General features: G+C 36.2%; 2 protein-coding genes across 3 annotated transcripts; one reads left to right on the plus strand and one right to left on the minus strand.

Moving 5' to 3' along the window:
* Positions 1-371: 371 nt before the first annotated feature.
* LOC134800915 (flap endonuclease 1) lies at positions 372-7,850 on the minus strand. Its single transcript, XM_063773447.1, has 9 exons — positions 7,721-7,850; positions 7,581-7,646; positions 7,265-7,468; positions 6,630-6,775; positions 4,859-5,026; positions 4,376-4,483; positions 2,837-2,947; positions 1,334-1,483; positions 372-499 (listed from the first exon to the last, which is right to left on the minus strand). The coding sequence occupies exons 1-9, from the start codon at positions 7,800-7,802 to the stop codon at positions 398-400; spliced, it is 1,137 nt and encodes a 378-aa protein (XP_063629517.1). The 5' UTR covers positions 7,803-7,850; the 3' UTR covers positions 372-397.
* Positions 7,851-8,134: 284 nt separating this feature from the next.
* On the plus strand, positions 8,135-12,116 carry LOC134800473 (plasminogen receptor (KT)). 2 transcript variants are annotated; one of them, XM_063772938.1, is made up of 5 exons: positions 8,135-8,320; positions 8,456-8,586; positions 8,724-8,744; positions 8,991-9,100; positions 10,317-12,116. In XM_063772938.1, exons 1-5 carry the CDS (start codon positions 8,240-8,242, stop codon positions 10,448-10,450), a joined length of 477 nt encoding a protein of 158 aa, XP_063629008.1. In that variant the 5' UTR covers positions 8,135-8,239; the 3' UTR covers positions 10,451-12,116. The 2 variants fall into 2 exon arrangements, with proteins under 2 accessions (XP_063629008.1, XP_063629009.1); XM_063772939.1 differs by lacking the exon at positions 8,724-8,744 and having other exon boundaries at positions 8,136-8,320.
* Positions 12,117-12,540: the final 424 nt, after the last annotated feature.

The raw sequence follows: 12,540 nt of genomic DNA on the forward strand, positions 1-12,540 counted from the left end.
ATTTCTATGGCATAACTCTGTCATGGTCTGAAACTTCTTAGTGTCGCTGTGTCATATGGAGTATAGCGAAAAATAATTAAGACAAGTATACTCTTACGGGTACAGTTGTTTACATCGGGGTCCCTTTGTTTGACATAAAATTGTAAGTCATAATGTATTGTTTCTAAATCTGAAACCGTTATCTTTTCAGGATTTTCGTAAGGTTATCCTATAGATAGGTTAGGTTTGTTTTATGGCAATCCTGAAAAGTTACGTGTTTCTGGACTGGACTAAAGGGTTATAACCTGACATCAAATTACGTTGCACAATTTTATTATTCATTGACGTGATATGACGCCTCTGGCGGTCCAAGGTAACATCTAGCAATACTAAACAATACTTAAATAAATCTTGGTGTTTATTTCGGCTTTCGTCCTCTCACTCCCGTCTTTGCTTTCTTGTTGGCTGCGTTCTTTTTTTCCTCTTCAGCCTTGCGTTTGGGATTCGGCGTTGTCGACACCTGGAAATTTATTTCATTTATAGGGGATATTACTGCAATGTTCTGCCGCCAGAGTGCAGCAGTAGTACTCTAGTAAACTCATAGACTAACTTATACATACTGGGCCTTAAACTGTTTTTTGACATGTTTTCACAGACGATAAAATATGACATTGATGCATCAAGGCGGTTTGTTAACAAGGGCCTACCGGTAAACGCGAAAATCTAAATTTAGTTATCTGCCTCTTTATCGCTCGAATATGCAAGAGTGATAGGGAGGCAGAAACCGAGCTTTCGATTGTCGTGTTTCACGGTAGACCATGTGATTGACGTAGTGACGTATGATGTGTCATTGATGTTTGTTTACTGTATGTGTACTAGTTACGCCACCTACGCAGAGCTTTGCCTAATATCCCTAATCGACCCGCCCGGGCTTCGCACGGGTTACACAAAACCTTAACAAATCATACACCTAACCTTCATCAGAAACACTATTGATAGGTGAAAATCCGTTCAGGAGTTTTTGAGTTTATCGCCAATATACATACACACAAACAGACAGACGCGGCGGGGACTTTGTTTTATAAGGTGTAGTGAAGTTTGCTTTTGGTCAGAGTGATAATTATGAAATCTAGCAATACAGTACAACAGTACATACAATTAGTGACCCAAATACGGACATGTAACGTTACTTATGAATTTGAAACATGGGGGCCACTTTTGGGGGGTAGAAAGTTAAAAAAATAAAGTTTTTCAAACTATGTCAAATGAAAGAGCTCATTCGGACTTAATGTACGGAACCCTTGGAACGCGAGTCCGACCCGCACTTGGTCGGTTTTTTTAACGTAAACGGTACCTTGAAGAACCCATCTAACCGGCCCTGCGTGGTGGTGGAGCGCGCCTTCATCAGCTTCTTGGCTCCGTTCCTGACTCGTTCCTCGTTGAACTGCTTGTCTCCACAGAGGAATTTCACTAGCCCTTCCTCGTCAGGGTCTGTCCATTTTATCTACAAGTAGAAGGCGCACATTACGAAAAACTTTTTGGCAAAAAAATCATTTTAGGTACAGTCGATCAGCAGCAGAAGTTGCTAAGCGGGCTAGGTGTTCAAAATTATCTTGAAGCTACTTTCTTGTTAATAGAATAAGAGCGTGTCAAGGTAGTTTTGAACACCTTGCCCGCTTAGCAACTTCTGCTGCTGACTGTACAAACTTTTATCGCAAACTGTACTTTTCTTTCCACGGGCACTAATACTCATCGAGACAATTCTAAAAAGTGAAACTGAAATAAATGTCATATACTAAGAAAAAGTGACCTGGGCCTCCAGTGCCCCAGGCTGGAATCGAACCAGCGTCCTCTGCTATCGCGGCAGGTGCCTGCAGGTGGCAGGTGTGAGATTTAATTTGTTCTAATACTTCTAATAGTAATTCTAAAAAGCCTAAGCACAATAACATTAGGTTGCGTTGTTTTATCACTTTATCACAGAGTGCCTAATGGCTACCCCCTGTCTCCATCATCAGATCAGCTCGATGGTACCATAATATTGCATTGTCACCCGACTTACATACAGGGTGACCCAGAACTACCACGTCACAGTGACACCAGAGGTAGGTCAACTCAAGAGGAACATAACCAGCCAAACATAACCCCAGTAAAAGTTGCATGCTTTTCGAGTTATTGCAGAATTTTCCGCTTTGTTTTAATATTTTTAGTACAAAGGGGAAAATTCAAATTTTGTTTCGGTAATAACAAGAAAACCGTGCAACTTTTACTGGGATCGTGTTAGGCTGTTTAGGTTCCTCTTGAGTTGATCTACCTCCGGTGTCACTGTGACGTGGTAGTTCTGGGACTACCTGTATACATTATATGCAAATCGGGAAGTGGGTAAACAAGGAAGATTTAATAAAATTTGGGCAAACAAGGTCTACAACCAATAGATTTTCGGATTTTAAGGTACTCCGTTTTTTTAAGACTAGTGACCCGCCCGGCTTCGCACGCGTAAACCTTAACAAATTTTACACCTAAACGTTCATCAAGAATCACTCTATTGATAGGTGAAAACCGCAAACTATAATTCAGTGCATAGTTACTCAGATTCCATTTCGGAGGAAAAAAGTTAGCACTACTTTTGAATTTATTAAAAATTTCTATTCTGAAAAAAAAAATGGGATACTTTACGGCTACCACCAGCTTTGACATTGACATATTAGCTCGCATCTACGTAAATTACTTTCTATACATCTCGCTTGCACTAATATGTGAGTACGAGCGAGATGCATAGAAAGTAAGTTACGTAGACGTGAGTGAATGTATCAATGTCAAAACTGGTGTTAGTGGTACATATTTATAGTAAAATACTAACCTCAATATCCTTAGGGTCCGTGATCTCGGGCTCCAAAAACAGCCTCCTCGCGTCCGCGTAGTCCCAGTTCTCTGGAGGAGGGTACTTGGTAGTGTCGATATTTTTCAAAACCTGTCATATCATAATTCATAAGTTAATTGTAATTAATATTGTCTTCGGTTACCGCGATAGTTACTCATGAAATAAAACGACTGAAACGGATTATATCGCGTATATTGAATTCATACTACATCCCGACGTTTCGAACCCTTTACAGCGTTCGTGTTCAACAGGTGACTGAGGAAAAACTACCCACTTACAAAATAATGAACCATCATAAACTATACATTTTAAGGCCAGTCGGGATGTAGTATGAATTCAATATACGTGATATAATCCGTTCCAATAGTTTTATTTTAATTGTTAGACCCAGCTTCTGCACAGAGTGTGGAAGAGTCACTATAACCGATAAATTCCTATGACAATATGAAGTATATAATTGCATTTTAATAATTTTAGACTTTCGAATTGTTTTAAAAAGTATGCATTTTATGATTTGCTGAGTGGCCTAAGTAAGGTACGAGATAGAAATTCAACTATATCACGATTGTATAATACTATTTTAAATTAGTTATTTAGTCTGCCGAATGCCGGACTTGTTGGCCAAGTTAACCACAGAGTGGGAGCCCCACGAGCAAGGACCGGAAAACCCCTCTTTACGCTTAATCCTATCAATTCGGTAACCCAATCGATTCGGTTACCTTTATTTAATTTATGAATTTATTTATTTTTTTGAATTTATTTAATTTAATTAATTTATTTCATTTATTTAATTTATTTAATTAGTTTAATTTGTTTAATTTATTTAATTTAATTAATTTATTTATTTTATTTTATTTATTTAATTTATTTAATTTATTTAATTTATTTAATTTATTTAATTTATTTAATTTATTTAATTTATTTAATTTATTCAATTTATTTAATTTATTTATTTTAAATATTTTAGTTATAATATAATAATATTTATAATAAGAACACACCACACAGGTAGGTATAAAGATAAACAAAGGAAAGGCAAAAAAACTTGTTTGTGCTGGAGGCTTCATAGACCGCCCATGCCAACCTCGGTTATTCAATAATAAGTTGAATTTAAGTGTGCGTAAAGATTACAATCGTTTGAACTGGTCAAAAACCTCATAATGAGGTAACTGAATAGACTGGGTTTTTATTTCGGTTACCGGTAACAGAGGTTAACTCGATCTGATACGGTTACCGAATCAAAGTGTTACCTTATTAAGCGGTTACCGTTATGGTAGGGGTTTTTATAAACACCTCTAAAATAACCCTATGAAAAACCCCGGTTAAGGTAACCGGTTCCTGTCCCTGCCCACGAGTCTAACCGGGAGCCGGCAGGCCTCGTCGGCGATGGCGGGACAACTTGGACTCCTTGAGAGGCTGGCCAGATATAGCACTAAACAGAGACGAGTTGAAGAGGGAGGAGGCCTTTGCCCAGCAGTGGGACACAGTGGGCTCTGAATAATAATAAATAATTTATACCTCGTCCAGTGTGCGGTGTTGTCTGATCAACTCGATGGCACGCTTGGGCCCCACGCCGCGGATAGACCCGCAGTAGTCGCAGCCCAACAGGATGCAGAGATCGATGAACTGTGGGCAATCATTATTTCGGAGTTTTTTTAAAGATTAACCTATGCCAAAGAGAATAGAGTGTATAGAGGCGGATTGTCAAAGTAAATTATGTAGCCACTGTAAATTTACTCTCAGCCTTGAGGAACCGACTAAGAAGAAGAAGTAAATTTACTGCCATCTTTCAACAGATCAGTTTTACTGTTCGAACGCCATTTCACTTTGATCCTTATTCTTTCACTGATATGTGTTAACTTGTGAAATATGAATATTAATATGCGTCCGAATTTTTCTTAAGGGTCAATGTGACACTTCTGGAGCTATACGCGTGCATAGGCACGGTAACCGCTTACCATCCGGTATGCCAGTTAGCCACTGATGTAGTATAAAAGTTACCTCATTATGTTTAAGCTCCAGCCCGTCTAAGACCCGGTCTAGATGTATCTCCTGGACGGGCATTTTCCTGGCTTCGGAGAAGGTAAGATGGCGGAGCAACACGTTGGCACCGAACGTGAGCGCGTCCATATCCTCTGTGGCCGTTGCGAACACTTTGCCGGCTTTTACCTGAAAAACCAATGACGTATATCTGTCCTCTGTATCTTTAGGTATTTAAATAAAAGTAAACAAAATCTACCCTCAAATGGCTCCTTAACCCCTGGAACGCCGAACCGACAAACGTACTTGTACCCGTCAGATGCCTAGTGCCGGATCCGTCCCATCCCCCTTAAATGCCGGATAGGCTCGCGTACGTGCACCCGTCAACTGCCGCGAAAAAAAAAAAGTGCTATAGTGCAAATGATATAAAACTCTATTTGTAAGTGTTTAGATCTCAAAATTGTAAAAATATAATACAATAAATTTGGTGACTGATAAGGCACAAGGCAGTTGAGACACTTTGTACAGATCTGGGACTAGGCAGTTGACGGGTACAAAAATTGAAGACCCTCCGGCAGTTGACAGGACTGGTACGGATATGGCACTAGGCGTCCCAAGGGTTAAGCCAGTTGAGGGTTCGATTTCTACTACACTCTACGAGTATGTGATAGACATCTTCTACTGATCCACAGATGTCGCAGTTACATTGGATTTCTGTTCCTTTTTGACTCTCTAAAGCAGCGGTCGGCAACAAGCGGCCCGCGGGCCGCAGAACCTCTCACTTGCGGCCCGCGAGCCTCCCTTGCTATTTTGTATGTAATATTGACAAATGACAATGTCTGATAAAGTCATAAATATTAACAAAGTGCGGCCCGCGTCCACTTCGTTAACTGCTATGTGGCCCTTATGGCTGCAAAAAGGTTGCCGACCGCTGCTCTAAAGTAATAGCTTTTTTAGGCAACCACCATTCATAAACGCTGCTTGGATCCATTTCTCTTCTTTCTTTGCATCCTGTTGAGATGTAGGGCTCAAAACATATTCTTCCACTGGGTCCGGTCCGGTCCTGGATAGTTTGCATAACCTTCTCCCACATCCCCAATACATCCTACTCTTACTTGACCTAGTCTGTATCTTTAGGTAATTAAATAAAAGTATATAATCAATTGGTACATTTTCGGGTAGTTATAACATTTATTGGTTAACCAACCAATTACAATATCGCCTGGATCTGTAACTGAACGACCTGACTTTAACCTACATTATTTGATTGTGTAATGTTTTCATCTACCCACAACTAGCTTAAGGAGCCATTTGAGGGTAGATTTTGTTTACTTTTATTTAAATACCTAAAGATACAGAGTGGACTTGCGGTTCGAGCGCCATCTTGATAGTCACGCGTCGTGATTAATTCCTTTGTTTTTTGCTCATTAATATTGTTTAGTCGAACAGATAAATCTTTGAATCTTTGAATCTTTGAGTCTAATATCCATAGCTTATTTTACAGTAAACTAATGTAGTAGTGTGCAGTGAATGGAGAATTAATCTTGAAAATCGTTTAACCACCATTTTGGTGTCAACGGCCGGTAGTCCACATGCTACTTATAAAGTCCATTCTATCGCTTTACAAGAGCTAATAAAATCACTGTCTTGTACTAACCATACAATTTTAGTTGTATTACCTTGCTCCTAATACCTTGATACTGGCGAAATAGACCTGTACTGAAGCTATAATTAAAAAAAAATTAATGTTGAATGAATACAGAGTAACACAGTCATCAATCATTAAACTTACAAGTGCCGCACACTGGGCCTCCGCCTCACATGGAGCCTCCACCACCGGGATGCCCATGAGCTTCAGGAGGGAGCGAGCTTCCTCTCCATGCTGCTTCGTCACCTTCACCAGCCGACGGTTAAACTTCTCGATGGATGCTTGGTCACCTGGAGAAGAAAATGTTTAAAAGGATATAAGCATATTTCAAATCATGGGATTAGTTGTCAAGCGGAGCCCAGGCTCCCATGAGCCATGGCAAAATGCCGGAATAACAAGAGGAAGAAGAAGAAGCATATTTCAAATTAGTAGTTTTTGTAGCCAAATTTAAGGTAACGAGTCCTATTATGTAGATTGACAAAACTGGACAAGTGCGAGTCAGACTGGCCTGCCGAGGGTACCATACTTTTTAGTATATGTTGTTATAGCGGCAACAGAAATACATCATCTGTGAATATTGCAACTGTCTAGCTATCACGGTTCATGAGATACAGCCTGGTGACAGAGAAATGGACAGCGGAGTCTTAGTAATAGGGTCCCGTTTTTAGTCTTTGGGTACGGAACCCTAAAAAGTCAAAATATTAAATGCAGAAGGTTTTGTCTACAAAAAAATTATATTGGCAAATAATGTTTTGAAATAAAAAGTGAATGTTTATTACCTGCTTCTGTAGCCTTCTGAAGCTCTTTCTCAGCCTCCTCCCGGCGCTCAGCTCGCTTGTTCAACTGATGAGATTTCAATTCCGGCGGCTTTCCGTCAAACACATACACGGGTTTAATACCATTTTCTACCAACCGGATGGTACGGTAGAATGTACCCATCAGGTGAGACGTTGTCTCGCCGTCTACTGACGTCAGTTGAGCCCCTATTACACAAAAACATCCACTGAATGGCATTTCAAAGCGTGAAATTCACGAGGACATTGAATGTATTCGTCAAAATATCTTGGTTAAATTTCGGTGAGAAATGTAACTTACCTTCGCTTCTTACTGCTATTAGAAACTGATAAAGACTCATAGAAGCGTCGATAGCGATTTTGCGTCCTGAAATCGAAGTTTTTCGTCAGTTTTTTTGTGTACAAATTAAGGTTATATTCACAACGAATTAGCAAGCGTACCGAAGTAGTTTTTGATCTCCATTTCCTTTACGGCCTGCGGGGCTATATCCGCTATAAGTTTTGTTAAGCCCTGAATACCCATTTTGGCTTTTATTTATCTTAATTATTTATACAAAACAATGCAATGCTGGTTCGCTAAAATACGCTATGAAACTGGTAAATTTGGCGGGAATAATTTTGACGTTTCGTTTGACAGGATTGCAGTAGTGTTGCTACCAAACGTTGGATGGTTGAAGTCTAAATCGATAAAATGGGTAATTTAGTTTTATAAAGTCAATATTTGTGACGAATTCAATTGTTTCATTTATTTAAATTTTTGATATAGATAAGTCGTTAATTGTCATTTTAACTCTAACAGTAAAACTAACGAGACGAAAGGGAATCAATACCGACGCGCTTGTTTTGACAACAATCAGCTGATAAGATTCAGTGTCAGTAGTGATCGTAAAAGTAGGGCGTTGCGTCGTATCTTGTTTTATTAATTAACTATTAAAATAAATTAAGTTCACCGTTGCCAGAATGGGGAATAATTTTACAGTAAACATGGAAGAAAATTTTAAAAAGAATCAAGAATTTATTCAGACAATTAATAAAATCAAGGTCAGTTTTATGATTTTGTTTATTTTGCATAATCTAGGCCAAATCATAAGGTATTACATACATACGGTACGGTACATACATACGGTATTTTTTGGTAATGACCTAATGACAAATTATGCGACTTACAATTTTCAGATGGAAAGACAGATTCAATTACAATATCAAATGCAAGAGCGACAAATGGCGTTGCAAATTGCTAAAAATAGAGATACCTGTCTTTGGATGACAACTTTTTACATTACTGCTGCCACTGGCTTATTCACAGGGTATGTACCTATTTTAAAATTTACCAACGTTGAGTAGGCTGTGTGCATATATAGTTGATTTACGTTTATCTAACTATTCTAACTAGATACTTAATAAGTAAAAAAATATACTGATTTATAATTCAATTTTTTTGCAGACTAAGGAGGTATTCGATAATGTAATTCCTTAACATTTTACTAATACTTCTACTGCTCATGTGCATGTTTCATTATTTGTCTTATATATGGTTTTTTCTATCAATATTAAAATACATATATATCTAATTCATAATAACATTACGGGTAGGAAAAATGTTTTACCTCCAGTGATGTCATACCTAGTGATTAATAAATACATTTACCTTTCATTTTTCCAATTACATTCATTTTTTCCAATTCCTCAATCATATTTACGTCCCAAACAGTTTCAGGAGGACAAAGAGGCCCTACCTACTGATGCCACTAATACCCTTAACATTTGTGACCCTTTATTATTGGGACCTTGCCTATGGAAACAAAGTCCATAGGATTAGAAGTAAGTAGCTTTCCTTTGTAACCTAAAACAATGTATTATTAGAATTAGGTCTTTTTTATTTATCTAAAACATTGAAACTATTGTTTTTATTGTGCACATGTTTCTAAGGTCTATGTGGCTAATTCCGTCATAGGGGCTATTTCGTCGACGATCTATCTTGTTATATGTTTTATTGTTATATCAAAGTTACCTTCCCTGATTTACTGAGCTATCCTATTTATTTATTTGAATAATTAGCATTTACAATGACTCAGCAATTAGTATAAATAAAACATTTGCCTTGTTATCTCACAAAGTTATTGGGTTCAGTTTTGATATAAAACATAATTCTATATTCTATTCTACCTATGGATTCTATGGTCCGAAAGAAATGAATTTTATTTTTATTTATTTAATTATTTATGAAATTAAATTTAAGACTGTCACAGCTAAATCAAAGAATATTATGTTACGTGTTATTAATATTATAGTTCAAATTAAGTAACACGAACCTCAGGGTCAGTGATGTAATATCTCTTAGATAAATAACACTTGCACTGCGTGGGCTATCAAACTCGCTGCAGACTTTTCTTGGTCTAACTCTACCTACTAATGTAATTATAGTTTACGTAGTGGTTCATTTGAAGTTGGACAGGTTGGACTACATTTGATAGTGTTTTCTTTGGAATAGTTTCACCAAGCCATTGAAAATATTAACTGTTTGAATTTCATTTGATATGTTTGTTTATACTTAAATCCGCTGAGTCTAAAAATACTAAACATAAACTAATTACATTTTCAAGTACAATCCAAGAAGTACCTACTCAATTTTTTGGGTATTACGGATTTTCTCGGACGCAATGGGTTTAGAAATATTTTTTTATATTTGAGAGTGTTTTTTTATGTGGCAGTGTTTGGCATAATTAATTACTTGTGTGATTTAATTACTAATTGAATTACATGTAATTAAATTGGCTGTCATTTAATAACATGTAATTCAATTTGCTGAATAATTTGCATATGCAATTACATGAATTGGTAATTAAATTACTCAATTACTTTTTGATAACCTTTTTAATAATTTGCAAATATATGAACAAATTTACTTTGAGTAATTATAAAGATTTTTTTTAATTCCATTATAACCTGGATAATGTTATAACATATTTTTTATCCCGGGAATCATCCCTTTAGAGGGTAAAATGTGTAAACATTATTTTTATGTTTTCTATCACAGTGGAAGCTGAACACATCATGACCCATGAAGCAGAATCCCTAGAGTGGCCGTGCGGTCTTCCATCTCCTTCTTCCATCGACATAGGGCGCGAGGACGAGGAGGAGAAAAAACGAATCCATCCGCCACTTCTGTAAACTGTTCATCAACAATCTCAATGTTCAGGCATGTGCCTTTAGCTTTGTAGTTCAAAAAGCGTTTAAAATTAAATCAATACCCGTGTTTAGGAAAAATTACGTAGCTAATTACTTTCATGAGCGAAACCATTTCAAAACTATACCATTTATAGAAAATAATCGTTGAATGTTATATTCATGATAAAAACTTGTAATATATCTATATATGGACAACTTTAACTAAACGCAAATTTAAGGATTTTGCGACTAATATTTGAATTTGACTTTGGATATTATTCCCTGAAGTAGGTATATAAATTTCTCAAAAGATCTGAAAGGTTTCTCTAGTAAGAATATAAGGTACTTAAGCCCAGAAAATTGTATCACATTCCTATTTGTAATCTGAACTGGAATTTCTCAGAGTAGGTACAATAATATGTTTGTGATATTATTAGGAAGCAGGTTACGATAGCATAATTCCAAAATGGAACATCTCAGCTCGTCTTTTGTCTAATAATAGGTACCTGCATTATATTCCATGTAAATTAATATTTGAACAAGTTTTTAAGGTCGGTATTTAAGACAATGCGATGATGATGATGAGATTTAAGACAATGGATTTGAAAGGTAATCGGTCCAGTGATTGGTATTGTGACTTAATATTAGGGTCTTAAGTTAATGTGGCTTACTTTATCTTAAGGGGTAGGGGTAGGTAATTAGTTCTCAAAGCTATAAATTATAATGATAGCTTGCACATTGCTAGCCAGAGCCACAAGCCATTCATTGTATATTAAACTAGAGGTGAAAAATAGACTGGTCTTAAATTGCATTCATATTTCGTGCCAATGCGTGCGTTAGATACCTACCTAACTACGAATTGTGTTTTTTTACTTTGTAGTTTGTAAATAGAATTCACCTAGTCATTTGAAAACATTGCGACACGAGTTTATTATTGTTAGCAGCTTAGTATATGTTTTTTTACACAGAGGTTATACATTTTTTATATTTATACATTTTTAGCGTTTTAGTGTAGCTCAAATCTGGGGGCACGGTGCTCCCACCAAAACGAAAAAAAAAGAACTACTTACATATTAAAGTTAAGTATACAATAACTTAAAATAGCTTTATCGACACACATATCACATATTCAAGTTTCTAACGTCTCTGAAATTAAATGGAATTTGATTTGACCTCAATTCTAATATCAGTCGAGATGACATTTTGACAAACAGTGTGATCAATGCCGCAATGATAGTTGTAACATACGGTCCCTGAACACATCATAGAAAGCTCATAAAATGTGTGTAGATAAAGCAGTGTATGTAACTATATATAATGAAGCATTATGTAGCAGTCAAACTACAATTAAATAGATACCATAAGTTACGCAGACAGATTGGGGTTTAGTTCAAACGATATTGTTTATATTAATTATTGTAGGTAGTTACATTTATATTTTACAACTTGTTTTGTTAAGTTTTATCAGTTGTGTTTTGGTGTTTGCTTTGTTTATGTAGTTAATAATTTTATATGTCTGTTATAGTGCATAGTGCAATACAACACAGTCTTAAGACAAAAACTTTTATAGTAGATACTCAATTAACATAAAGTATTCAACGACAAATACCTAATTATAAGTACATATTCTTGTAAGTAAACGTTTACTAATAAATATACATTCACTCATTATATGTTGTTTATATTTATTGATATTGTTAAACATTTACGAGTCCTTAAACTCAAATTTTATAACTGGGCTATAACCGCGAAAATCGAAGTTCGCAAATTGCGCTCTAGTTCCGTTGGCATGATCTGAGGCAGTGAAATTTTCAATTTTTTCTTGTATTTCAAATTGCAATATACTTAGTTGTCAGACAGCTTTGCTTAGTACAAAACTAAAATTGTAGGTCATAAAATAAGAAATTCAGCTTCTTATATTCACATTAAAATATAAATGAGACTATACTAAATATAAAAAGCATTAAAACACTGTAACAGTATTATAAAAGGGAAATATAATGTTTACTCTTATTCAAATATATTATGTGTTTACCTAAAACGCTAAAGTTCTAGGCAAGGATGATAAATATTTCGCAATTCCGATATTAATG

Source organism: Cydia splendana, chromosome 20, assembly GCF_910591565.1.
Source record: "Cydia splendana chromosome 20, ilCydSple1.2, whole genome shotgun sequence".
Classification (NCBI taxonomy): Eukaryota; Metazoa; Arthropoda; class Insecta; order Lepidoptera; family Tortricidae; genus Cydia; species Cydia splendana.